The 27,484-nt window shown below is 39.5% G+C and overlaps 3 protein-coding genes across 5 annotated transcripts; 1 reads left to right on the top strand and 2 right to left on the bottom strand.

The window, feature by feature from the left end:
* Window positions 1–1,518: 1,518 nt before the first annotated feature.
* LOC119744606 (serine/arginine repetitive matrix protein 1-like) lies at window positions 1,519–15,579 on the bottom strand. Its single transcript, XM_038220636.1, has 13 exons — window positions 15,479–15,579; window positions 14,241–14,330; window positions 13,870–13,992; window positions 10,562–10,732; window positions 10,138–10,346; window positions 7,902–8,102; window positions 7,490–7,672; window positions 7,018–7,356; window positions 6,417–6,717; window positions 5,923–6,146; window positions 4,009–5,290; window positions 3,764–3,883; window positions 1,519–2,666 (listed from the first exon to the last, which is right to left on the bottom strand). The coding sequence occupies exons 1-13, from the start codon at window positions 15,500–15,502 to the stop codon at window positions 2,574–2,576; spliced, it is 3,360 nt and encodes a 1,119-aa protein (XP_038076564.1). The 5' UTR covers window positions 15,503–15,579; the 3' UTR covers window positions 1,519–2,573.
* Window positions 15,580–15,737: 158 nt separating this feature from the next.
* Window positions 15,738–20,756, top strand: LOC119744611 (tRNA wybutosine-synthesizing protein 5-like). Of its 2 annotated transcripts, none has more exons than XM_038220645.1 (10): window positions 15,738–16,559; window positions 16,837–16,900; window positions 17,086–17,211; window positions 17,533–17,675; window positions 17,962–18,168; window positions 18,359–18,437; window positions 18,644–18,700; window positions 18,917–18,988; window positions 19,161–19,253; window positions 19,519–20,756. In XM_038220645.1, exons 1-10 carry the CDS (start codon window positions 16,105–16,107, stop codon window positions 19,642–19,644), a joined length of 1,422 nt encoding a protein of 473 aa, XP_038076573.1. In that variant the 5' UTR covers window positions 15,738–16,104; the 3' UTR covers window positions 19,645–20,756. The 2 variants fall into 2 exon arrangements, with proteins under 2 accessions (XP_038076573.1, XP_038076574.1); XM_038220646.1 differs by having other exon boundaries at window positions 19,164–19,253.
* LOC119744610 (coiled-coil domain-containing protein 81-like) lies at window positions 20,049–27,409 on the bottom strand. Of its 2 annotated transcripts, XM_038220642.1 has the most exons (13): window positions 27,173–27,409; window positions 26,716–26,777; window positions 26,346–26,502; window positions 25,670–25,926; window positions 25,395–25,474; window positions 24,889–25,082; window positions 24,233–24,672; window positions 24,001–24,108; window positions 23,678–23,847; window positions 23,247–23,325; window positions 22,681–22,890; window positions 22,175–22,401; window positions 20,049–21,854 (listed from the first exon to the last, which is right to left on the bottom strand). In XM_038220642.1, the coding sequence occupies exons 1-13, from the start codon at window positions 27,249–27,251 to the stop codon at window positions 21,590–21,592; spliced, it is 2,328 nt and encodes a 775-aa protein (XP_038076570.1). In that variant the 5' UTR covers window positions 27,252–27,409; the 3' UTR covers window positions 20,049–21,589. The 2 variants fall into 2 exon arrangements, with proteins under 2 accessions (XP_038076570.1, XP_038076571.1); XM_038220643.1 differs by lacking the exon at window positions 22,681–22,890 and having other exon boundaries at window positions 27,173–27,408.
* Window positions 27,410–27,484: the final 75 nt, after the last annotated feature.

The following is a 27,484-nucleotide window of genomic DNA, read 5'->3' on the forward strand; positions in this document are numbered from 1 at the left end:
CATCTGGTCAACTTGTTCGTGTTAAAAAGGTCTGGTCTAGTTTTACACACGACACAGTAATTCTGAAGTTTGATTGCGTCTATCTAATAACTGGCCTCAGAATTTATTTTAAAAAGGAGTTGTTTTTTTAAAAAGAATTTAAGAGTTTACTTTTTTTAATGCTTTCAAGGTTGGATGGTTGGCCCTTAACAAATGGACCCTGAAAACCATTATTTTTTTGGAGGGGGGGGGGGGTTAAATGTCATATTTTTTCATGTAAAAATCCCACATTTGTGTCATTTGTGGAATCAGAAACTTATTGGCAGTTTTCGCTGCATTTGTGTCTGTTTTTACTTTGTATTTTGGGATGGGTTGGTGAATGAAATTTAAATAAAAAAGGGTGCAATATTTTTTAGGAATGTCAATGGGGGCGCTGTTCAAATCTGATGATTATAACGCTATAATATTACAAAAAAAGTGTACAAATACCCAATAACCAAGCTTGCTATGTCCATATTTTGTGCACAGGCGGACATTTTTTTTGGGGGGGGGAGGAGGGGTTCGCATTATTTTTAAGGAATTTCTATGATTTTTTTTTTTGACAGCTGGGGGGGGGGGGTGTTTGACTGGGGGAAAAATATGAATAGGTGCAGATTGAGGGACCTTGTATGCCAGTCCTGGGGGGGGGGGGGGGAAGAGAGGTTCAACAAAAATTGAGAAAGGAAAGGTCAATAAAAAAAATCTTTTGACGCCCACTTGAACCACTTTGCATTTCCATATTCAAGGCTAGTACATGTGCATAAAACCAATGAAGTCCTACATTTTTTTTTCTACCTAAAATATAGTTCTGAAATGCATTTAACAATGTCTAGCCATCAAGACTCTTGCTTCTACATCATTAAATTAAGAAGGGGATGCTGAACATTTAAAAACGTGTCGTAGTTTGTTGGGGGGGGGGGGGGGGGTAAAAGCCATAAGTGGTCTCGACTGCAGACCTCATTTTTTCCCCACAAATTACCATGAAGGTAAGTTGACATTTTATTGTGTGTTTATTTTGTGTGATGTCAGTTTCCTGTTGTCTGTTACATGTATGGGGGGGGGGGGGGGCTTCGGTCTGCTTTGTGACCTTAAAATCGATTTGTCTCTCCCCCCCATTTCATTACCCCCATCATCACATTCACAAAGGATTTGATAAGTTGACATGTGAATGTACATGTACAGTCGACTCCCGTATAACAAACTCGTTCGGACCTAGCCAAATTGTTTGTTATATCAGAATTTTGTATTAAGAGGAACAGGAGTCCCATTCATTGTGCACATAAAGGCACAGTCGGGACCAAGGCTTTGTTATAACCAGAAATTTGTATTAACACAGTTTGTACTAACGAGAGTCAACTGTATATGAGAACATTTTACATAAACAATTTGTAAAAGGCAAAAAACTTTGAGAGCAAGTGCTGATAATCAAAAAGAAATGACAATAACACACGATTTAGGGAAAGGGGTTGGGAAAAAAAAAAGGTAGACAAAAACAACATGTAATTGACATGTAATTTATTTAATATATGAAATGAACAGCTTTATTTTTAAGAATAGTCACCTGAAATGTGTTCCTTGTCTTCGTACTGCTACAGTACATGTATATCATGGCAACTTGCAGCTTATCAGTGGGAGAAGATAGCTAGGATTCATTCCTGCTTGTGAACAATTCTACATATGAGCAAGAAAAAGACTTTTCTACTTATCTCTATATTAGTTTAGAATTTGAGAGAATTTTTTTTTTTTAAACGAGCACATTGAGAAAAAGAAGTTTTCGGATCAGTACATACATGTGTGTTGTATCCACTTTTACAAACTCGAGGTGCTGCTACAGAGCTAGAGGCATGATTTTTGTGGAAACTAACTCCGATGTCAACGTAATTTGCATACATGCTTTGCCATCCTCAACTGCACCATAAGTTACACGTACATGAGAACCCCCAAATTTCTCAAAATTTGTTTCATTGAATATGTATTACACAGGAGCTCCCAAACAAATAAAACCAACGCTATAATGATGAAATGTCAGAATACATGTACTAACAAAAGAGTTTCCTTTTTTTTAACAAGTACTTTTTCACGATTTGTTAATAACATCTTATTGAAAAGTGATTTTTTTTCTCCTCTTAATCATCCAGTCACTCAACACAGCTTGATTGACTATTAATTCAGCATCTCTAATTCAATTTAAACTCACCTGCAGATAGTGACTGGCTATCTAACTAGTCTTCGTTAACTTTTGAACACCTGACCTAATCAAATCCCAAGCGTGGGAATAAAAAGAAACATTACAATTATACTTCCAATCACACATTCCTCATTTGGCTTTGATATTTGCTGATGGATAAAAATGGAATACACACTTCTGTTTAAAACACTATTAAACTTGTTCATTGAAAACTATGCAAATTATCTTCTACCTTAATTTCTACAGCAAAAAAAATTGTCTACTGAAAAAACTGTCTAAAAAAAAGAATCGAACTGAAAATATTTTGACAAACAGTGAACTGGACTTTAAAAATGAATTATGTACATATTTGAACCTTTTGACCAACTCATGCATCCTCTGTGGACTGGGTACGTTTGAGGGAACGAAGAGCTTTCTCTCGTAACTCTTTCTCCATCTTCTCCCCCTCGCTGTCAGAATCCTACCAAAGGAACGACAAGACATTGTTTGGAAAAATTAAAAACATGCCATGTCTGAATCGAAGTTGATTATAAAATAGTGGGGATGGATGGCAAGAAATTATTCATCCTAAGAAACATTTCTGAATACTCTAATATGATTATTTTCACACGCCCTACAGGGATTAGGGTAAGCGGCGTAGCCATGGGCGTCGCCAGGATGGGCCGCTTGCACTCACCCCCCCCCCCCCCCCCCCCCCGGAAATATGCAAAAAAGGAATACACATTTAACAAAATGGGCATCTGCAGGGAAGTCCATGGGGCTGGGTAAATGTCCCCCGCGCACCCTCAAAAAAAAATGATATACATGCATTAAGAATATGCTAGGGAAAGTACAAGGATTTTGGGGGACAAAATATGTTTTCACCACCCCCCCCCCCCCCCCAAAAAAAAATATCCTGGCAACGCCCATCCAGAGTTTCCACCATAGGGGGCATGTGGGGGGGGGGGGGCTGGATGTTACAGTGGTTGGGACTTGCGAGGGGGGCAACAATTTGATTAAAGGGGAGGGGGGGGGGGACACCTACGCCTCTGGTTAGGGTTGAAAGTGGGATGAGATGGCATAGAGCAGTGAACTGTTTAGATAATGAGTATAATCACCCCCCCCCCCCCCCATTTAAGCATCTACATGTACATGCTCAGAAATACGTTAGCTATGTTGTGTAATTTTTAGGTGTCTGATGCTTTTGTGTACTTACATACATGTATACCCAAAATGGGATATAAGATGAATCAGGAGACCAGTGAACCAGATGGGAAAGGGGGGGGGGGGGCTCTGGAGTTGCTGGATTAGTGAATGACTTCAGGCATAAATAAAGTTCATGAATCCACTTACTACTTTTCAATAATGGTGTTCAATACACACATATACATATATCTGACCAATAATGGGATGAGGGGTGTTTGACGCAAGGTCAGATCCAGGATTTGTGGGGGGGGGGGGGGGGGTGCAACCTTCAGTTCTGCTCCTTAAGGAAAATGGGCCTAATCTTTGAAGACAGAGGGCACTGACTGAACTCGGCTTGATGTCCAACAATTTACTTAAGTAATGGATGCCTACCTCGGCAGCATCTTGGTCCTTCTTCTGTTTCTTGTGTTTCTTGTGCTTCTTATGTTTCTTGTGCTTTTTGTGTTTCTTCTTGTCTTTCTTCTTTGCATCTTTGACATCAGAGTCCGAGCCCTGCCAAAAAAAAAAAAAAAAACGTTTGTTTTTTGCATTTTGAAATTTGCGCATTGATGGTAAAATAGCTTGCTTAGTTTTCTGGATGAAATGCATCAATTTTAAAAACAAATAGATGAGGCTACCTTGGCAGAATCGCTTCCATCAATGTTCCTCTTGGCTTTCACAGGAGTTGGTTCAGGGCTCCCAGATGATGATCGAGATCTTGATTTCTTGTTGGAAATCTTCTGAGGTTTTGGACTTGGTGAGCGGCTGCGCTTCCTGGGAGCTGGTGATGGCGAGGCATGACCCCTTGCTGGAGGTTTACGCTTCTCTGAGTGTGACGTCTTCCTTTCAGGGGAGGGTGATCTTTCGTCCGATGATGACTGGTCTCTCTTCTTCTCTGCTCGCTTGTCACTAGGACTGTACCACTTCCCAGCTGGGTGGGGTCTAGGACTGTCATTGTCCTTGTCTGGGGTCGGACTACGTTTTCGCACCTCTGGTGGAGGCCGCTTACGCTGTTTGTCTGGGGTTGGGCTGAGCCTGCGTTTGTCTACACGGGGGCTCTTTCCATGCTTTTCTGGGGTCCTGCTTCTGCGTTCATCTGGACTGGGACTTCGTCTACGTTTCTCTGGAGTTGGGCTACGTCTACGTTTTTCTGGTGTGAGACTGCGTCTACGTTTTTCAGTAGTAGGGCTGCTTCTACGCTTATCTGGGATGGGGCTACGATGACGTTTCTCTGGAGTGGCACTACGACGACGTTTCTCTGGTGTTAAGCTTCGTCTGCGTTTCTCTGGTGTGGGGCTACGTCTACGTTTCTCAGGAGACGGGCTCTTCTTTCGCTTTTCAGGTGTTGGGCTTCTCTTGAGTCTATCTGAGATCTGTCTGCGTTTCTCTGGAGTTGGACTTCTGCGGCGCTTAGTCTCTAGACTTCTTCTGCGCTTTTCAGGGGTACGACTTCTCCTGCGCTTCTCGGTAGGGCTTTTGGCTCTTTTAGTTGGCCGTTCTGGTGAAGGACTCCTATCACTCTCAGGTGAACTGTCACTGGAAACTGATGGACTACGGTGCTTGACTCTAGTCTTGCCTGGTGGGGTTTCAACAGCTGCTTTCTTCTTGCTCTTTGGGGTTGGTGAGGGACTGACTTTTTTATCAGGAGAAGAGGGCCTCCTTCGTCTGTCTGAAGGACTTGAGCTGCGCCGAGATCTTGACTTCTTTTTGGGAGTTGGGCTTCTGTGGCTTTTGCGTCTGTCAGGTGTAGGGCTCCGCCTTCGGTATGCTGGGGAGGGTGATCTGCGTCTACGAGGAGGGGTGCGTCTACGTGGAGGTGTTGGGGATCTACGACGTCTGTAAGGGCTAGGGGAACGGTAACGTCTGCGGGGTGGGGATGGTGATCGATATCGACGAGGTGGTCTGTAAGGTGATGGAGACCTGTGGAGCAACAGGAAAGACAAATTGTATGCAAAATATGGTGCATGAAGTGGTTCGCGCATCGCACTTTTTTTCACAGTTGATCCCTATATATTTGTATTCTTAAAACAGGTCAAATTTTGTGCATTTTTAAACAATGACCTCAAATGACCTCTACATGACCTCTGACCTCCAATTTTGGAAGAGTTGTGATGAACCTCACCTAAGGATCACTCCATCCAAGTTACATTAAAATATCTGCAGACAAAGAAACATTTGAAGCATATTTGAACAATGACCTTTAATGACCCCTACATGACCTTGACCTCAGTAATCTGATGAAGAATTGTGTCTTCCCACCCAAGGGTTGCTGCTGCCAAGTTTTGTCAAAATCCTTGAAAGCATGTAGAAGTTATACATTTTCTTTTTTTAAAGTGAACCGAAACCTTGTTCAGGTGACACAAAAATTTTGATGAAAAAAAAAAGAACATTTTGTTAATGAGGAAAACTTACATTAAATTGTATAGTTGAAGAGAATTCTTTAACAAAAAACTTTAACAACAAAGATATAGGGGAAAGGTACTAAACATTGTCATCTTTTTATCATTTATACATTATGTCCTTTATTGCCCAGTTATTTATTTCAATTATACCTTCTTCGTCTGGGTGAAATGCTCCGACGCCTTTTCTTCGGTGACCTGGAGTCTGAGCGACTGCGTCTCCTGCCTCCAGTTTTTGGCTGCTCCTTGTCACTATCAGAGTCAGAGGAGGAGTCAGTGGAGGAGTGGCGTCGATAGTGGCGCTGTGGGAATCGGTTCTTCTTAACCAGAGGCTTGGACTCTTGGGTCTTGTCGGGAGAGGCGTCCGATTTGTCTTTCTAAAATAACAACATTAGTCAATCTGAAAAATAGGTGCTCTTTCTTTCTCTCATAGAATTGTGGTTGAAAGATTTTCATTCATAAAAGAAGGCCTACTTGATTTGATTCAAAATAGAAATGAACAAACAAGGAGAGGTGATTTCAATAATTTGGGGGGTTGGGTGGGTGCATGGACAAACCCAACAATGTTGGTTCAAAATCTGAAATCCTTTTAAAAACTTAAGAATAAAAGAAAAACTCACAAAAAGAAAGAGATTGGCTCCACTTACCCCCTTGGCTGCCTCATTAGTCTTCTCTTTCTTCTTTTCCTTTGATTTAAAGTGAGAAGGAGGAGGTGATGCTGATCCATCACTATCCCCACCGCTCTGAGATTTGTCATCATCTTCACTTGATGACTCAGATCCAGGAGATTTTACCTCGGGTTTCTTGACAGGGGAAGGGGAGGGGGACTTCTTTTCCTTAGTCTTGGTGGGTTTCTTCTTGACAGGGGAAGGTGATGGTGAGTGTGAGGAGCCAGAGGAGCTGGAGGAATATTCTGAGCTGGATGAGTCTCGCCGAGCACGGCGGGATCTGAGGTTAAACAATTTAGACAGTTTAATTGTTTTTAACATTCCAGCATCATGGTTTAAACTGAACAACCACATTTTGACTAATTTAAAAACCTGAAAATGAATAAAAATGCTGCCAAAATTATTATTTTGTAGCCAAAGGAGGAATTAAAGAAAATTGACAATGACAAGATGAACACATAAACACAGTGCTGGGCTAAAAAAAGGTTACTCTCTATAAAATATGTGATATAAAGAGCTTGCATTTGCTCAGCAGCTCAATGACATGCGGTTCTTGGCAAAACTCTATCAGGATATTTACTTTTTGGGTGACGGGCTTCTCTTTGGAGAGCGCCTTCTCTCTGTCCGTCTCCTCGGTGAAGGGCTGCGTCTCCTTGGTGATCGACTCCTCCTCCTTGGGGATGGACGACGTCGCCGTGGTGAGGGACTGCGTCTTCGTGGTGATCTTGATCTCCGCCTAGGAGAAGACCTTGATCTGTATCTTGGAGATGGGCTTCGTCTGCGTCTGGAGTAGTAAGGTGATCTTGATCGTCTACGGGCTGGTGATCGACGACGAGGTGATGATCGTCGCCGTGGAGACCGTGATCTTGACCTACGAGGACTGCGAGAACGATGTCTAGTCTTTTTTCTCTTGACAGATCTGCATATTTTTTAAAATACAAAATAAACAATAAGCTTCATATAACATTATTCAACAAAAAACAATTACATTTCTGGAATGAGGTACCAAAGCTAAGACAATAAAATTTGTACACAAAATAATACTACTGTACCTAGAGCGAGATCTCTTTTTGCGTCGGTCTCTGTCTTTGGACCGAGATCGACTCCTGCTCCTAGATCGTGAGCTGTCACTTGATGATGAGCTTGAAGATTCATGCCGACGCCTGGATTTTTTCTTCACCTCTTCTTCTTTCTTTGCAACATCTTCACTTTCAGATGCTTTATCCTCAGGTTTCCTGACATGGTTGGAAATGTTGTGCATTGTTTATCACTCAAGACTGAAAGTTTTTAAAAAGCTCTGATCTAAACTTCAACAAAACAAATTGCTGGGGTGGTCATTTATACAATAGTTCTGATCTTCCATTATGTACAACTTTTGAACCAAGGTTCACATTTCCTTTTTATCAGGTTGCTGGTGTATCAATTATTGACAAACTCTAAAATGATACAACAGCAGACACTTACTCTTCTTTGACCACATCAGGCTTCACATCCTCCTCCTCCTTTGGTGATGGAGAGGAAGGTTTGTCATCTTCAGTCTTGGGTTTGGTCTTGGGAGACTCTGACCCGCTGCGTGATCCAGAACGTGAGCGAGACTGACGACTGTCCCTCCTCTGCGGTGACTTATGAGGTTCCCAATCCCACTTGCCAGGTCGTGCATGAATCCTGGAAATTTGTTTGAAAATGAAAAACAAAGTTTGGTTAAATATAAATGCTTGTTTGATGCTAAACATTATGAAATGATACTCTAACAATGGCAAACTAAAACACCAACTTACCTGTTACTGTTACTGCCTGTTACTTTCTGGCTGAACATTTTCATATCGCATATTAAATACCAGGTACCAAAAAAAGTTCCTTAAAAACAACAAAAATCACAAGGAGATAAAAATAGGGAAATTTTTCAAACTCAATATGGCAGACAAGGCTATTAGGTGCAGCATGTGACAGGTATTACTCTTTGGGAAAGAAGTTAACTGCATCATAATTGCACAAGTAATGAGTTCTGCCAGAAAATTACAAAATGGAACAAGCAATCTGTCAAGGGTGTGTTCACATTCTGTTTGCTCTTTCTCCGACGATCACAACCACTTAGGATGTACATCTTAATGGAAGAGTAATGAGTTCTGCCAGAAATTTACAAAACGGAACAAACAATCCATCAAGAGTGTGTTCACATGCTGCTTGCTCTTTCTGGACATTCATCTTCATTCTCTGAGATTAACTTGTTAATAAGGGTCTTGGAGGACGGAAGGAAGTGACTTGTCAGTGACAAGATTAATAAACATTGATCAGATATTATTGCCCAGAGCAAACTCCACAGAATGCCTCGTTAGCCAATGAGAGTCCTTGACAACAAACCAACAGCCAATCAAAACACACAACTGTAGCAGGTGGGAGGCGACGGGTGGTACTTGAATCTCAACTAGTGGCTATTCCTTGTTCATCTGACGACAAAATCAGTGCTGTGCCAGAACAACTCAGTTGAGCATTTACGCACAACTCAAATTTCTTTGCGACATGAAGAAAAAAGTATAAAAACGGTCTAGAATGATTTGTGTTCAGAATATTGTCAAATCATTTGGCCAGATACTACTACTACGTCATTACTGAAATAACTGACGCTTCTCAGGAAACTTCCCAACTGGTCCTCAGGTCTCTAAGATACTTGAAAGATGAATTCAATGGAAGAGTTCTATTATATGGACAGTAACGCGTCAACACCACAATGGGACATATATCTGGGTGACTTCACAGCCGAGTACAACACTTTGAGATTCATTTTGGTGTTACTGTCCACAATTCTGCTTCTAACACTAAACTTGCTGTGTCTGCTTGTACTGAGACGCGTCAAAACCATTTCCGAAACAACCAAAGTATTTCTAAGATCGATGACTGTTGCTGATCTAGGTGTTGGACTTATGATGGCTTTTCCCATGACTGTGTGTGCAATATCTCAAACAGCCAGGTCATATGGCGATGTAAAGTTACTTTGTGGAATTCAAGCTTTTGCAACGATTCTGTTTGCTAACAGCTCTGTTCTTTCACTTATCCTGTTAACCGTGGACCGTTACATTTCAGTGGTATATTCACTTCGCTACCCTTCTTTAATGACTGTGACGCGGGCAAGAATCGCCGTCAGCTGCATCTGGGGAGTTGTTATCCTAAGAGTGATTGGGACTGGTTGGATATCAAACTGGAAAGTCACTTACACTAATGTTCTTCTATATTGTGTCTTTTATTCTTCTCCCGACCAATACATCTATTCCAAAATTATGTACTCATGTGCTACAACTGCCTGTTTTCTTACAGTACTGGTAACGTACATCAGACTGTTCATAATTTCACGCCAGCACGCCCGCCGTATTCAAGCGAACAATATAAACCAACCAGGACGACCAAACAATAAATCTCTGTATACAACACTCCTCATTCTTTCTGCTTCCTGTTTCTTCAACCTGCTGCCTACTGTGTATTTTTTCCTGAACGACAATCAGCTCAGTGCGATAACAATCCTGTTCATGTTTATGCTGCCTATTTTAACAAGCAGCTGGGTTAATGTGGTCATCTACTACTTCCGAAATGCAGACTTTCGTCAAGAGACCCGTGCACTCCTGGTGTTATGCTTCAAGTTCTTCAAGCAGCGTATTCCATGCACAGCTAACTAAACAAATCAAAAGGGTAAGCTTTTTATTCTTACTTCTTTTCTGGTGTTATGGATCCATCCCTGGCCCGATCACCTCCTCCATTTACTCCATCGCTGTCATGACGTTCTCGAGTCTTCTTTTCCTTGCGTTCCTTGTCTCCATCTTCTTCCACATCACTGCCATGGCGACTCCTTGACGACTCCTTCTTTTCCTCTTTTTCTTGCAGCTGCTTGAGTCCAGTCTGGATGCGCTCTTGTTCCATCTGACATGGGAATTTTTTTAAAAATCTGTAAAGTCGGCATTTCCTGCGTACATACTTTCTAGATGGCCCCATAGGTGTCCAAGTCAATCAAGATGTTTTTAAAAACTTTTTCCCCAAAGCGAAACTTAATTTACTTTGAAAATCGATTGAATTGATTTTAATTGCTATTTTAGGAGAGTTTTATCATCTTAATTCTAATTATTCATTTGACATACCTGTCTCTTCTTGATCTCTTCTTTCTTCTGTTCCAGGAAGGCAGCTGGGATTCCTGCGATGTTTTCCTGAGCACTGGTAAGCAGCTCCCACAGCTCCGACATAAACCTCATTGCGTTCTTGGCATTGAGAAATCCTGTCAAGTTGATCTGCATCGTCTTGGGATTTGGATTCTGCGTGCAAGAAATCAATGGAAATTAGGACATTGGAGGCATGGAACCAGACTTATCAAACTCCCCTGTTGTTAATATAGTGTCTTTTTTTATAAACATTTTTTGTTACAGTAGGTGCACAAGTGTATCAGACAAAAGATCAACATGTAGCATGGATAAGGATTATTCAGCAAACTTTAACTCCTTGCAATTTCAATTCTGCCACTTTCTTTTTGGCTTTTGTTTTAAACAGCATTCAAAAGTTAAATAGAAAAATCAGTCTATGTTTCACTGTTGATTAGGCAGATAGACAGTGTTTTTTTTTTCTCTAAAATTCCAGTGTTTTTATTAAGCAACTTAAGGGTACCTACATTTGTAATATTGACCCATTACCATAGCTACATGTACCTCTTGTGAAACGATGCAGAAAAAAAGAGATGTTATTATCACTCGCTCTGGGGATGAAAGGAATTTGTAAATATCCATCTTCAATCACTGTACACTTAGCTCTTAGTCTCGCAAAACATGGAGTCTTCATTCTTTTTGTTTGACTATGTATTCCAAGTACATTATGCCTGTAAACAATTGTCAAAGTATGTTAATATGTATTATTACTGGACAAAAAAAATTGTGTTGGAATGAATTTTATTGATTCCCCGGAACAAATTTGCTTCCACATCATTTCAGTTCGACAAAGTTATGCTAAGAAGGAATCTATATTTCTATAAGTGGAGTTATTTTTCTCAACTACTAAGAACTGAAAAATATCAAATTATTCATAAAAAATAAAACATTAATTTAAGTCTCCTATGCCAGTGTTACACGCACTATGCAATACAAACCAACATCGTTTCGTTCTATTATTGTTTATAAATCTCTTGACAAAGTAGTCAACAAAGGTGATGATGGTACCGTCTGTCCTCCAAAGACCCTTAAGCCGGCATGTCACAACCCGCTGTTGTCCAACTGAGAAGTGACGCTGAGCGAGAGCAATCAAGGGATCGCATCATCCTTGCCTGTTTCTTTATGTGATCATCGGCTTATAGAGTTGGGAGAATTTATTACAAACATCTGAACGTGAGAGATGAGACGGGGGAGTACATTAAGAAGCTATTCAGAACAGATGTTCCAGGAGACAATACATCAATTCATCCTTTGTCAATCATTGTAACTCAGGTTCACTCAAATTACCTAGAGAATTATTATTACGTTCTGGCCGCTTTGATACTCCAAACAGGGTTTCATTGTGGGTAGTGAGGAGTGTATCTAACAATTTTCAAGAAATTGATTTTGTGTACTCAGGATGTTCACACAAATTTTAAGCTAAATTTTCCTGACCGTTTTCAAAGTGAAACCCTGTTTTTAATGTACTTTTTGGATGGGCAAACATTTTATTTTTAAGTGACAAAACTGTGGCTCTGATGGCATAATACTGCCTTTATGTTCAACTTTCAATAGTGACATCAGACATGGAGAGGATATTGAGGCTTTTATATAACAACTCAAGGCCAAATTTAAGACATTTTCTTTTGATCTCTGGTTCTGTGATGTCAATCAAAGATTTGAAGCCACAATTTCGATCACATGGAAACAAACCATGTCCTTGGGAAGTTTTTCCTAAACTATGAAATTTCAAAAGTACTTACTGACTTTCAATAGAAGGATGATTCTTGGATGAAAACCGATGAAATGATGGTGATGCAATGTGTTAGCAATGTCTCGTGGAAGAAAATCAATAATGAAACTAGGTACTTACAATGACCACTGTGTGCAGGGGTCAGTGGTTTGACAGCAGACACTGTCGGTTTCAATTAAAAAATAAATCCTATACAAAACCTGTATGAAGTAACTCTGTTGCTCTTCATCGGTGTAAGCTACATCTCCTTCCAGTGACATTGACAAAGTGTCTGTGACAAAGAAGAAGGTTACATACCTGTTGCTCCTGGTAAACACGAAGCCATGGGTTGCTTACCTATGAACTTTGGAAGAGTGTGAGCCCTGAACCGTCCATTGTGTACTTACTGCTTTGCAAACTGTGTCCAGTTCTTAATCAAGATCGGTTAATTGGGTGGAATGAAATCAGCAGTCTAGGTTACTCACCGGATTCAGTTCATTTATTACTACTAGCTTTCATTTAAATCGTGGCTGGTTCCAAAACCGTGTAGCAAAGTTCATTAGAAAGCAATTTAAGACGATCACATCCCAAACTACCTTGACATCATTAGATACTTTGACGGTGTTTCGCAGCTTCAGTGGCAGCTAAAATAGTCCCGATAAAATTAAATATGTTATGCATATATCACTTACTGATCCTTGGGTAGTTTGCTGTTATTCCATACATCCTTCTTTCAATTCAATCTCTGATCAAAAACTCTTTTGGAAATAACTTACCTTCTTGCAATCAGCCTCATTTTATCAGGGGTGAGATTGGGGGGAAAATGAAAAATCCACAAAATAATCCACAGAGGGTTTGAGAGTCGCCAAGGGCCAACGAACAGCGTAAGGGTCTGTGGTTTGTTTCAATTTGTATAATTTGCCAAAAAAAGCCCTTTAAATTACCCCATTTTTGTTCTACATAAACTTTTATACAAAAAAAACCCTCAGGAAATCCAAATTTCGAAAGAGATTCTTTAAGATCCTGAATAATCCTGACCAAAAAATCCTGAAATCAGGAAAACTCCTGATAAATCTCACCCCTGTTTGAAAACCTGAAAAATACAGCAAAGCTGGCTCCTGGATTCATCAAGCTAACATAGTCATGTTTATACAAACCTTACTTTAGCAAATGACTGTGTCTTATAACCATCTATACTTCCCATGAACCAAACTTTGTGCCGACAATTGCTAGTCATTCTGCAAATGATTAGAACTGGTCACTTTTGCAACTAACAGTGTATTCACGTGAAGTATATAATGGCTCAAGCAAAACTAACACGACATCTAGTTCCTGAAGTCGGACTCAGCTGACAAAAGTGCCTAATACTGACCTCCAATTATCAGCCGTTTTACCAAAGCTGTGTTCTAGATGTCCAGTCACAAGTCCAGTCCCAGCCTTCAAGATCGCCTAGCTACAAACCCCCAAGCATATGGTTTGTTTCCTTTCTGCCTAACTTTACATCTACCAACATCAGCCTACTCCTGAAGGACAGTGCATTTACCTCTTCTTCCAGCTGATTATAGATGAACTCAATGAGGACATCATCTTCAATTCCAAGCATCTCGGTGACTTTCTGAGTGATCCAGGGTTTGAGAGTGTCCATATTGATCTTGCTGGTGCTAACCTACACAGGTGGTAAAATAAAGAAAAAACAAACTGGATCAAATGGGCACAGTACGGTCATTTGGAAACATTTACTTAAATTAGGAGACAATTTCATAAATATAAGTGAATTCACCTAAAAATGTATTAACTGAAAGTGTGAAACCATCCAAAATCTTCCAAATTCAAACGATATTTAACAACTGGAAAAATTGCAACAGAACATGTTTACATGATGGTGTTCTAAGAATAACGCTGACTCTCTCTCACCTTTTTCTCCAGTACTGGTGCAAACTTCATGTTTTTCATCAGCTTCTTCTGTTTGTTCGCAAACCGATTATCCTGATCGTAACTGGTACCCTGAAAACAATGGGGAAAGAAAGATTAGGCCTACGTTTAGTTGCACATCTAATGAACGTTCCTGTTTCATTATCTTCCATCATTATGTAAAGAATAATTAAGGAAGTGTATATTGTGCAAAACATCCACACTGCGGTCCATTTTGTAAGTAAGTGACTATAGTATAATGTATTTCGTGTAATAATACGTGATTCAGCAAATTTTTGTTGAATCTAGCAGATTTTTGAAGTGCATGATCTAGCAGAATTTTGCCTTTTACCTTACGGACTCGGGACAAGTCGACCGTTGAGACAAGTCGACCGTTGAGACAAGTCGACCGTTGAGACAACTCGACTCGGGACAAGTCGACCGTTGAGATAGCTAGACTTAATTAATGGAAATGTATACACGTGGAGAGGATAAAGCTGCATAAATTTGTGGCAGGACCGGGCGCGGTGCGGGCATACTCGATGCACAGAGGGCGCTCCGATCCGGTGGCCGTCGCGTCGGGCCGGCGCGCCCCGCCCGCAAGGACCGGGCCCGGCCCGGCACGCGGGCACGTCGACCGGCGCGGCAAGTGGGCGCACAGGCCCGGCACAAACGATGTCACTGTGCGCGGTACGGCCACGTTGACCGGGGATACGCGCACAGGCCCGGCAAAAACGAATGATGTGCATGGACAATCATGCTGCGCTATATCGGCTCTGTTAATTATATGCAACAAAAAAACTGATGTAGGCCCTACATGTATCCATGACCATGTATCATATCTCCCAAACAGCGATCAGCCGCCGTCAAAATCCCCGGTACTTTCCCCAAAACTAGGCCCCAAAACATGCGAGTCGACTTGTCTCAACGGTCGACTTGTCTTTCCATTTATCGCACATACGGTCGAGTTGTCTCAACGGTCGAGTTGTCTCAACGGTCGACTTGTCTGACCCCCAATACAGGAAACGTTGTCGGCGAAATCGCATCACTCCAGCGATTGACCATAAAGCTTATCGCTTAGTAACTAACGGATTATTTTTTGCGAATTCACGCAAAATACTGGACATATTTATATCACCAGCAATACCTTGAATGTGTGAAGAGTATTTTTTGAAATAGTTAGAAAATGCAAAGATACATTTAATGTTAAACATTTAAATTTAAAATAATCAAAATGTTACCCGAAAAAACCCGGCGTCCGCCATGCTTGCGATCGATATCGTGTGAACACCCCGCGCATGCGCGATTAATATTCATGCACTAGTTAAATCTTTGGAAACGAAAGGGCCTTTCACTAAAAAGCTCTTTCTTGCTCCTTAAAAGTAATTAAATTTGTTCATTTATATGTTTTTGCTAAAAATAAAAAAAAATCCTGTTAATTGTTTACGATAATTTTGAGGAAAATTTGACATTTTTACAATTTTTCCCCCATTTATATCATTAAGCTATTCTACTTCCAGCGGGTGGTACGGAGAATTGCGGAAGTTTGGAACCGGAAAAACAGATGCACGTGCAAAGCATAGGATATGTGGGATAGGCGCCATATAAGTGCACATTCAAAGCATGCACGATGCAGTCGATTTTCATTAACATCACACTTATGATGACTGGACCAAGCAGCCGGTGGAGCCTTTTGGAGATATAGGTTTACAGCTGCAATAGCCTGCTCATGTGCATACTTTTTACAGTTTTGAAATAAATAGCGCCTGTTAATCGATATCACATGTTCCTTTTGATCTCTGCCGACCCATCTATTCTGATTTGAGTGTAACTTCACACATAATTGACTTCAAGTTGTTTCAGCGTGATGTCTCTGATAATCTGTTTGCTTTTTGCATCAACTCTTCAAATTCAATTTCATCAATCAGTTGCTGCCGGCCCTGAAGTTAAACCATCTCATCTTCAAGACCCTCACGATGCATCCTCCTGGCCTGGACATCTCAAGCCCCTGGGCTCTGAGGCTACTCATCTCCCCATCCTGGAATTAAACCAGTTTCCTTCTCCCACTGAATTTTTCCAACATTATGTGTACCCCTCCGTCCCGGTAGTATTCAGGCATGGAGCCAGGCGTTCACCGGCTTATGAAAAATGGAGCGATGAGTATTTAAAGAGCCTACCTGAGTCTCAAGAAATGATTAACGTGGAGATGCGTAAGGTTGAGAATAGGAACATCCCACCAGCGAGGATGTCATTTGCTGAGTTTCTGGACAGATATACAGTCTATGATGAGTATCTGGTCACAGGAGTTCCAGATTTTCTGAAGTGAGTTCGTAATCACTTGAGGAACCTGCTTTCACAATGAGGCTTGAAGATGGTACCAGCGTGTACATTGTAATTATGAAAAAACTGGAAATTTTATATTATTAAGGCCCATGAGAAAACTGAATAAAATAATTGTGACAAAGTGGCCTGCTTAGGAACACATGCCTCACAGTTCTTCTGGGCTTTCATCCTATTATGAAATCAAACTTGTTTGGTTGAAATTAATTTTCTCAACATGCAAAACAAAATTACTTTTGTTTCATTAAATTCTTTTCAGGAAAGACGTGTTAGTTCCTCCTCCGTTGCTTTGTGATAACATCACAGTAAATTTTCTTGACTCAGTAAGTATTCCTAGAAGAAAAACAAATTCTTATATTATCTGGGGAAATTGCAATGCTAATGTTCATGTAATTTTTGAAAAACTGCAACATTTAGATCTGTATACGTTCCTCTTTCTTGTAACCCTTTGGACAACAAAGTTAACCTTGAAAAAAATATTTTCATTTGTTATTCCCACTACTACTAGGTGATGTGGTTCAGCAGTGGTGGTACTAAGTCTGTTTTGCATAACGATGACGTCGATAATCTCAACTGTTTGTTCAGTGGGCAGAAGGAAATCTTGTTTGTCAACTACACTAAATACAGACATCAGGTTTGAGCACTGTTTTCTTCAGCTATTTCAGTCACTTTTTTTTTTTTTTCTCAAAAATCTTCATTTCCTTATGAAAACAGGAAATTGTTGAATTATATTCACACTTTGATATCAATATTTCACATTAAAACACTTCTATGGTTTCATTTAGAAGCTCCTTTTTCCCAAAGTTTGAAAAAAAGGCTGAATAAAAAGTTAGACTATAAGTATGATTTGATCCTCTCAGGCTCTGCAATAGTTATTTTAACTTTTGTGATAGTTGAAAAGCCAAAAAAAGAGAGGAAAATGTGTAACTTTATGATCCACATCCATATTTTGCAGATTGTATTTGATCATCCTGAGGGCAGCTTTTCTGGTGTTGATGTTGAACGAGTTGATTTCAACAAATATCCAGAATTCAGGGATGTGGAGTTCTTTGAGGCCAAATTAGAAGCGGGAGATTGTATTTATATTCCATACAAATGGTAAGAAAATTCCCTTTCGAACAAATTATAAACAATGTCACTTGATAATATTAGCTGATATAAGTTTCCAATTAAAAGTTCAGACAATGTACCATAACGATTTGTGGAAACAATTGTTAGAATGGTTAAATCAGCAAACAACAAACAATTTATCAAAAACCAAAGTAGGAGTTAATAATGCATTTCTTTTCCTTGGAACTTTTGAATTTAAATCCCTGACACTGACACTTTACAAGTCGTGTCGTCCAATTAATATTTGTTTCTCTTACAATTCCCTTGTTTCCAGGTATCATCAAGTTAACTCCATTCATCGTAACATTGCCATCAACATCTGGTGGAATCACAAAGCTAACATCATACCGACCCCGGTGACCTGTGGCAACCCAGATCCTGAGCTCTCATTGGCTGATGTCCGGTTCTATTATCATGACTTGATGAATAACGAGGAAGAGGAAATCATACACCCAGAACTTGTTTTTGTTGAAAATCCTGGGTAAGTTGAAAGGTTGAAGTATTTTTAAAGAGATCAACCTAATAACATTGAGTGGGACGGAAAGAATAAAATTCAAACATTCTGAACGCTGGAGTGGATTAAGGGTTTACTTTGAGAATAAAAGTCATTGAATGTTTACCTGTAGAAAAAACAATCACAATTGGTTTTTGGATTTTGGCCTTTTTTGCAGCCAAAGTTTGACAACTTTCATGGAAGAAGAGGGAAAAGAAATACTGACAGAGAACCAGCTTGTTGGAATACTCAGTACAGTAAGATCAAGAATTGTTATAATTGTAGAATTTTTTTAGCGTTAAATAGCAGAATTATAATTACAGCTGTCTGTTTTGTTCATTCCTGTCTAGTTGCAGTGAAAGTCGTTTTTCCCCTTCATTTTGCAAAAAAGACACTTGCTTTGCATTGTTCCTAATAATACAATTTTTATTCAAGTTTGCAATTTCTACACATTTCTTTGTAGAAGCTGCCAATGTTACAAGGAGTGTGGAACCAGGAAGCACTGGACATAGGACATAAGGTAAAAATGCCAAACAATTTGATTAACATATAATTATTGTTTATTGATTTGTTATTTTTTGAGTGATGGTTAGAGGAGAATGTTTCCTGGCCCTTTGGTCTCGTAGATGGAGGAGAGGCTCAGAAAGTCTTCCATGTTGTTTTTGTGTGTTTATCAATTGATACCTTCTATTTTCAAGAGTACATTTTTGATATCTTTTGAAAAATCTTTTTCCAGATTTTTCAACAAATTGATATGGATGACAACGGGGAAATATCATCGCAAGATCTCGAGCAATTGCCAAATGAGGTATGATTCATTTTATATTATCACACTAAGCTTGGGTTCACTACTTCAGTTTTGTGCATATAGTGCCCTCTAGGTGCATGTGCATGGCTATTGGAGAAATGATTGTGGATCCAATAGTTAAGACAGCAAGCCTTTACCTGCATCAAGTGTGGATTTGTTTTGCTTTATTCAGCAGGAGGGGGAGGGGCCTTTTGGACTCCGCCTGCAACAGAAGCTGATGATGCTGATTGATGTCATTGATGAGGAAATTTCTAAAACAAGAGAGGTGAGTTTCAAGCTGGTCAGAGATTTGGGTCACAGTGAAATGACAAAATTTTACTTCGCCACATCAGGGTGACGTACATTTTTAATGCATGTTTTGCCCTTGATTTTACAGTATCAGATCCAAGTATGATATCAGTTTTTTTTGGCCGGAGTCCTGTGTTTTCTCACTGATAGAAAAAGTTCATTTTAAATCTTGCAAGATTGGGGAAAACAAATTAGGCCATCTGTTTTGTTGACAAGAATGCAATTTTTATGTTATTTTTTAGAAACAACTGCAGAAGATGTTGGCAAATGCAATAGTGACAGATAGTGACATTCTGTCATCTTCACAGGAGGATTCCAAGCTAGTAGGGACAGTGGACGAGACAAAGTCAGATAAAGATGAGTTGTAAATTTTTCTTTGGAAAATTTAATTGTTGTAATGCATCTCTTGGGAAATGGACTAGTAATGTACTTGTAAATATTGTTTTTTATCAACAGTGTTTTTTAGTTTGTTAACTACAAAGGAGTGTTTTTTTATAATACAGGTTTATTTTTAGATTTTATTTTTTGTAAACATATCTGATCAAATAATGGTTGTAAGTGCTTTTCAGAATCTTCCTTTTCTTCATTGATATCTTGTGCCTTACAATAAGCATTAATTAATTATTAATCATAAGTCTCTTGGGTAGGGTGTGTGAAATATATTAAAATTGGAGAATTCGGGACTTATAGGGTTAAAGAAAGTAAAAGTAATGTGAATATTTGTATGACTGTCAAAACATACAAACAATTGAACACACACAAATGAATCATATTAGTTTCCGTGCTTTTGTCCATTTACTGGTGCATAGTTTAATAATACTTCGAAGCTTACAATATTCAATCACAGAAAACACAGTTGCTGTAAGGAGACCCTGACAAATAAAAGTGATATGTACAATGTACGTGGAAAACAGCACTGCAAATTACATGTATTGAGTTGCAAGAAAAAATTTGTTTTTCGGAAGTCTTTTTTGTTTATCTTTACATTCCATAATCAAGAGTAATGAACAGCTTTGAAATTTATTTTGTAATTTGTTTCTTCCAAAACACATTTCCATGCTGCTGTTACATCACCTGGCCAGTTCCCGTTGGCCACGACTCTACATGATACCATTAAAATAATTAATTGTAGCAATTAATTTGGAGTTTCGACCAAAGTGACAATATCCTGTAGTTGATTAACTTTTAGAGTTCAGTGAAGCTAAACAGTCACCATGCAACTTGGACGATTCTCCTAGATGCGTATCTTAGCAACCTAGCTAACTTGTATTTTGCATTGAAAAGGAAGGAATGAAGTTTAAGTAAAATGGAACGGCATATGAGAAGAACTCTCACTGGAAGATCATTCAGTTTTGAAGAAAAAAACCTACAAATTCATAATACATGAAATAATAATTTTAATTGACTTAGATTACAAAATCTTTGATCACATGGTCATGGTATTAAATATGGACAGACAATGGTTGATTAACGCCATTTTTTTTAAAGGCATACCAGAGCATGTGAAGTAAGCATTTGGAACGATTATTTACAAGTACATGCACATGTATTTTACAATGTTAAAAACATTACAAAATATTCCCACGTATCAAACAATCTCTTGGTGAACAACATTTTTCTTTTTATCATGTAAAACAAAAATGGATTTAAAAAGCATGCTCATCAAATTTAAGGTGCGGAATTTAAAAAAAAAACTATAAAAATGAACTGATTTTTTGTGACAAAATCCATATTTTGAAGAACCACTTTGAAAACAATAGTTATGATGCCAAATATTCTTATAGTGCCTTATTGTGAAGTCAATAAACTCAGTACTTGTGGAAGAGGTTATTTTAAATGCATGATTGATTGCATTAAAAGACTTAATTACATGTATATGTTTACTTTAAAAATTTACTTTGGTGGGATGAAAATGCCATGATGCTGTAATATTTGACTTGTAACCACAAAATTAGTCGCATACACATAATTCTTCAAGCTATTTTCTCAGAGAGTTAGATTTTTGTTACATGTGGAATATAAATTATTTGATCATAATCAATGTTCTGGTACAAGCAGGATTATTAACAAATCTGGTTAATTCTGTGGAATATGTACCTACCACCCCCAAACCATACACCATACTCAATTACCATATTCCAATTAAAATTTGCATAAATAAAACCTGTTCATTCAGTGCCAAAAATATATTACACAGGTTGTTTCCTATTGTCTCAGTTTTGTCTCGTGTGCGAAAGTGGTGGTAAGTATCTCCAAGTGGTTCCTACAGATTGGTTTCAGGGTGGTAGGTAGGTTGTTCTATTACAAGATCCGTTATACCATGAGCCTAGATCCAGGGATGTAGCGAGACTCGCTCCAGATGTTGGACTCGCCGCAGTTTTTCAGACGACGTTTACATTGCTCACAGCGATGATAGTCCTCACATTGTTCATGCATAAGGATTCCTGGGCTCTGAGCGCGCAGTCTCAGCTCCTCTTCACGCTGTCGTTTCAAGCTTGCCGCATCCTTCCATGTGTCCTCCAGAGATTTGCGAGTTACGACGGAATCGTTGAAACGGTTGGCCCTGTCTGCTACAAGTCTGTGGAGTGGTGAAATGGAGATTGAGATGAAATGGGCAAATCGAACAAGAGGATGTGCATTACTGTAAAGCTTGGCAAACATCATTTAAAGTTGTTGAATCCGAGAAACTTCAACCATTGCAACTGACCCACGAAAGCCAGATTCTTGGCTGATTTTTGCTCAGTAAAAAACATTCTAGGCAATACACGTATTCCCTTCTTCGCATAAAGTTGGAGTGTGGTTGGCCATTTTCCCTACTGAACATTTAAGTACATCCTGGTTTGTGTAGACTTTTTAGTCTGGTAGAAGTGAAGAAACCATATATATATATCAACTTACTCTCTACGTGTCCTGTCTAGTATGTCCATCTCCTCCCGTTGTGTTCTCAGATGACTCAGTAGTTTCTGCCGTCTGGTTTGCTCCACTGCGCTTAGTTGCTCCTTGTACACTTCAATGGCCCGCCGACGCTTATCAGCTAGCTGCTCATTGGTTGCGTCATTCTTGCCAAATATTGGTTCCTTAGAGTCAGGTACCGCTGCTGGGAGTGGGAGGGGCTTGAAACGTACCTGTCATGGCGCAGAAAGTTATCACAGGTTCAGTTTGATAAAAGGAAAATATGGAACCCTGGTGAAAAAAAGCTGAAAAACTTAACTTTTACTATTTGACTTCAAGACTGTCATCATATGAACTCAATCTCATCAAGTAAATTATATTGTGACTTTAATTAACTGAACTATCATCTAACAGTAAAAGGAGAGAAATTTGGGTCAAGAAATTAATTTACTTACCATGACATAAAAATCCTAGTTATGTAAATAACCTAGAGCTAAGCAACTATTTCCTACCGTGCGCTGATCTGGCAGCTTTAGCCTAAGTGGTTCAGTCTTGGAGAATGGTAGTATGATCTTAGGTACAGGAAGACTCAATGGTCCTAGAAGACGAGGACTAATGAACCCTCTCTGACTGGGAGAACCTTCCCTAGATCCATCAATGTAACCTAGCTGATCCTGATTGGCCAACTCGGCAGCCTTAGCTAGCCTGTCTCGGATGTGAATCTATCGGAGGTGATGCGGTGGATTTGGGATGAAAGTGGGAGAGGAAGGTGCAAAGTGGAAAATGTGAAATGAGAAAGACAGAGGAAAGTACATTGAGGAGAGAGGTGGTGATAAATGAGGATGTGAGAATGAGGTGAAGGGAAAAGGTAATGCGGAGGCGTGGTGAGTGGTGACTATGTTACAAGTAAGAAGAAAATGGTTCTGATGGTGACTTATACCTCCTTAATCGAGCTAACTTGATGTTGCTAGCCTAAAGTTGCCAGCCTGATCAACCTTCAAGGCTATTTGCTAATCCACAGGAAGTTGTTAAGAAATATTAGCTTATTAAAACCTGAGAGATTTGAAAGATCACTCACCTGTGCAGAGAGTGCTCTTTGGTACATGTCTGTCTGTGCTGCCTTGTCTCGTAGATATTGTTCTCTCTGAGCTGCAAGCCTGAAAATAAAAGTACAGTATTCAATTTATTGGCATATAACGCAGATCTACAGAAACATGTCTGAATAACACCGAGGTGTTCTATGTGGTTTGACATACTTGGCACTTAAAAAGGTTAATAAGTCCAAGAGTGTTGTTACCAGAAACATTCATTGAGAATTTGAGATAGAACACAAATTCCAAGAAACGGAGAGAAATAACTGAGAAGAACTTTTATAAGATGGAATTTTGCGTCGGGGTGATATAAATCAAGTTAGGTTTTGCCCTTCACCGACGTTTAAACACTGTGTAATAAATAAAAGAAAGATAAACAGAACTTGTTAATAAATAAAGCTGTTGCATCTGTACTCACTCTTCTGCCAATTGGACTTGTTCTAATCTCTCTAGGAATTCCTGGTCATGATTACGGCTAATCTTATTGGTGGCTTTGGCTTCAACTTGCCCGGCTAACTGTTCAGCATATTCCTCCTGCTTGATGTGCCGAGGTGGAGTCAAGCAGCGACGCTGGAAGACGTAAGATCTCTGGAAAAAGAAGAGGAAAAATTAAGATCCCAGTAGGCCAACGTATGTGAATAAACCAAACGACACCGTCTACAGTTTCTCTATGGAGGCAATACAGACTAAACATTAAATTGAAAGGAATGTCACATTGGCTTTATGCAACCTTTTACTCACATGGAATTCCGTTGGGCGTTCCTTCTTTTTGTTCTTGATAGCCTCACTGACTCCCAGATTGAATGCCGCTATCTTCTGGGAATGGTGCCTGTTTCCTAAGTTCTGGGCCTGCAGGAAATTTGACAACAAAAATTGAACATAGATTGAAACTGTAGCACTTAGGATCAAGGGGGGGTATGAAGACTGCAACACTGCTGTCAAACAGGTGAACTCAATAACCTCATCCTCTCACCTGTTCATTAATGATTGCCTCTGTATCCTTCAGATGCTGGTACTGCTGCAAGAGTCTGTCTTGCTCCTGCTCCTTACGTCTCCTCTCTGCCTCAAATGAGACAGGGACATTCCTCACAGCTCGCTGATGACACAAGTAACATAACTCCTGTCCAGCTCTGTGTCCGCATGACGTCCCAGGGGGTGTGTACTCTCTCGTCTCCACCACTCCAGCAAATGTTGCCTGTTTCTCTGGTGAGCGAGACTTAGGTGAACGGGGTGGGGACAGAAGTTCCCCCTTGCCATTGGGTGGTGAGGGGGTTACACTACTACCTTTGATACCACGAGGAGGGGTAGGTATAGTTAGGTCATCGATTAAACTGATGCCAGTTGCTTTAGCGGTGGGTGCCACTTGACGTGACGGGGTACGAAAGGCCAAAACTTTCTTCTCAATGACTGGCTCTGAAATATAAAAAAAAATCAAATGAGTTTCCAGTCCTGAATATAAGACAAGGAGCAGCTCTTCATTTGGGACGGAAGGTCTTAAAAATCAAGTTGAACCCTTGTATTCAACAACTTTTTGTTTGTTACTTGAGTTTATTATTCATTAAAAAAAAAATAATTCTTGGACTTTTTTATATTCCTTCCCTGATTTTTTTTATGGCAATTATTTCTTACCATCTGTGTCTTCTGCCTCTTCTTCATTCCTTGCCTCTTCTTCATCCATGTTGATTTCTTCATTCTCCTCTTCTTGTTCCCGTAGCTCCTCCCCTTTGTTTGCTGCCACCTGATTCTCATCAATAGTTGGCATCCGTCTCGTTGGTTCCTCGTTTTCCAAAGCTAATCCATCTCTGCCAGAACCTTGGGAGATTCTGAACAGAAAACAGAACATAAATTATTAAATATCAATTTCTGGAAATGTTGCATTGGGCAATTCTCAAAATAATGCAATGTTTCTCGGAACACTTTTAAAAAAAAATCCCTACTTTGCCAGGAAAAAACTTTTCATTTTTTTCATCTTAGTGTATTTCAAACTTATGTAAAATGCTCACAGTTTAATATAAACCTTTGCCAAAACTGTATCTTAAAACCCAATGTTCATGAAAAGCCATTTTTGAAGGCAGGGAAAGGCCCTGAATAAAACTACAACAGCATTAAGTTTGAAACTGTATCCCCTGGATTACCTTGGTAATACTAGCGTGTTTCCAGTCAGGGGTCTGTAAGTAGAAGCTCTAGACATAACAGAATCAGCTGTGTCTGGTCTCTGAAAACAAAACAAAACAAAACAAGATTGTATTACTTCTGTTTACAAACAAATACTTAGTTTATAACAATAGGGGTTTTGTTAGGAGGTTGTATTACACATAATTATTCAATCAAACTTGGGGTTGTTTATATTGAAGGTTAAGAGGGAAGATTAGTAGGTAACTGAGAAAGTCTACATTTTTTTGGCACTTACATTTTTCAAAGCCTCCGCCAAAGTTCCTGAGCCATCCATCATGTTCAAGAAATCCTTGTAGAATTTCATTTTGACTTTGCCATCTCGTATTGCCAGACGACCGATACCACTGAACGTGAACTCCACATTGCGGTTTGATTGCACTGAGCGTGATAATGACAGGAGGACTTCTTTGACACATCGCTCCACTGTGTCACGATCAAAGGGACTCTCAGCAGACAGTACAGAGAAGTTGAGTTGGACAATAGGAATTTGACCTGTTCAGCATCAGGAAAAATTGACATCAATAAAATGAAGTGAGAATTATGTTATAATTAAATTCATGAAGGAAGGAATTTAACTTGTTTCCAAGATAAGTACATGATTAACTTATATGTGGTGAATATTTCTCTGCAGTTTAGTAACTGCCGAATATTTTGTTGAACTGGATGTTTAGGCCCCCCCCCCAAAAAAATAGTTTTGCTTCCGGTTACCTTCCTACCCTATTTTGACAGCCCATACCCTAACTTTTTTTGGAAAAAATGAGAAAAACCCCGAAAATCATCAATTACTCCCTCTTACCCTTGACTACACGCAAAAAAAAACATTTCCTACCTACCTACCCTAATTTCAAATGCCATGTAATCGGAAACAACACTATTTTTTTTTTGGGCCTTAGATTTATTGTTTTTATTACCTGATGTGAAATGCTTTGCATAGTCCAGTCTATGAGTCTGTGCAAACTTCTCCGATAGACTGAATACCGGGCGCTGGATGAGAATGAACTTATTGTTACCAATGTCCAGTTTCTTCTGTGTGAATGTGAATGTACCTAGGCCTGGTATATTCACTCCCTGCATACAACAACAAATAAAAGAACAGAAACATGAGAAATGATTACACAAACTCTAGAGAAATATAAACAAAGAGTGAAGGACATTTTTCTGACAACAAAACTATTTTTGTTTGTTTTACTTTCACTTAATTATAAAGATATACATTTGGGTCTAAGTAAGAGGTTTTTTTTGTTTCTATTGTTGATTACTTTTTTTAAAGTTTTTTTTTACCTTTTGCATATGCATGTGCCGCTCAACAAACGAAGCAACGTTCGCCCAAACACTGACAACATCTGTAAATAAAAATACCAAAATAAATCACATTCATAAAAAATATGAAAACCTGTGAAATATCTCCCGACCTGGCTTTCTGAGACTCCTCTCTTTCACTATAGTTCAAATTCTCATCATTTAATATTCCACATCATCACCAGCCGCCTTTCCAATCTCACTTGAGGTTCAGTTGTTTTGGGATGGTTTTATTTGCATTCGTTCAAAACATTCTTTTTCTTAAATACCGAGGTCCGACAGACCCCCCCCCCCCCCCCGGCCGAGGGTTACTGCACGGCCGTCCGTACACGTACCCGTACGGCCACGGACGGCCGTGCAGTACACGCACTCCCTCCCCACCGCGCCGGCGGGCGGAAAGGCGCGCCACCATATCCACTGAACTTCCGAGGAAACTTACCGTCATCGGTGACATTTGGAATCGTCGAAAATCGATGTTTTCTCGCATCTGAAACTAATTCCTGCAAAACCTCCGTCATGTTGATGGAACCCTTTATTCTCCTGACAAGGCAGGAACGCTCTCGAGACACAATTCTGTCGAAAAAATACTGATTTTGTTTGTAACTTTCATCCGCTCTAAAGAAAATACAAGTACCCACTCATCTGTGCATAGCGTAATATACTGCGCGTACACAATCAACGTTACCATGGATTACTCATGAATATTCAGAATTTGAACCTTGATCTAACAACTTTCGGGTTATTTAATTTC

The sequence above is a fragment of the Patiria miniata genome, unplaced genomic scaffold (genome assembly GCF_015706575.1).
Source record: "Patiria miniata isolate m_02_andy unplaced genomic scaffold, ASM1570657v1 HiC_scaffold_7, whole genome shotgun sequence".
In the NCBI taxonomy this organism is placed as follows: Eukaryota; Metazoa; Echinodermata; class Asteroidea; order Valvatida; family Asterinidae; genus Patiria; species Patiria miniata.

Bases quoted from the DNA above. Each gene is read 5' to 3' on its own strand.
- LOC119744611 (XM_038220645.1), top strand. From the start codon at position 16,105: ATGTCTCTGATAATCTGTTTGCTTTTTGCATCAACTCTTCAAATTCAA. The intron at 16,901-17,085 runs GTAAGTATTCCT...CACTACTACTAG, and splicing joins CAGTAAATTTTCTTGACTCA to GTGATGTGGTTCAGCAGTGG. The intron at 18,989-19,160 runs GTATGATTCATT...TGCTTTATTCAG, and splicing joins TCGAGCAATTGCCAAATGAG to CAGGAGGGGGAGGGGCCTTT.
- LOC119744606 (XM_038220636.1), bottom strand. From the start codon at position 15,502: ATGGCGGACGCCGGGTTTTTTCGG. The intron at 13,993-14,240 runs GTGAGAGAGAGT...CCACCTGTGTAG, and splicing joins CACCAGTACTGGAGAAAAAG to GTTAGCACCAGCAAGATCAA. The intron at 10,347-10,561 runs GTATGTCAAATG...TTCCCATGTCAG, and splicing joins AAGAGATCAAGAAGAGACAG to ATGGAACAAGAGCGCATCCA.
- LOC119744610 (XM_038220642.1), bottom strand. From the start codon at position 27,251: ATGACGGAGGTTTTGCAGGAATTAGTTTCAGATGCGAGAAAACATCGA. The intron at 25,475-25,669 runs GTAAGTGCCAAA...TTTTGTTTTCAG, and splicing joins TGGCGGAGGCTTTGAAAAAT to AGACCAGACACAGCTGATTC. The intron at 21,855-22,174 runs GTAAGTTGATAT...ACCACTCCACAG, and splicing joins CTAGACAGGACACGTAGAGA to ACTTGTAGCAGACAGGGCCA.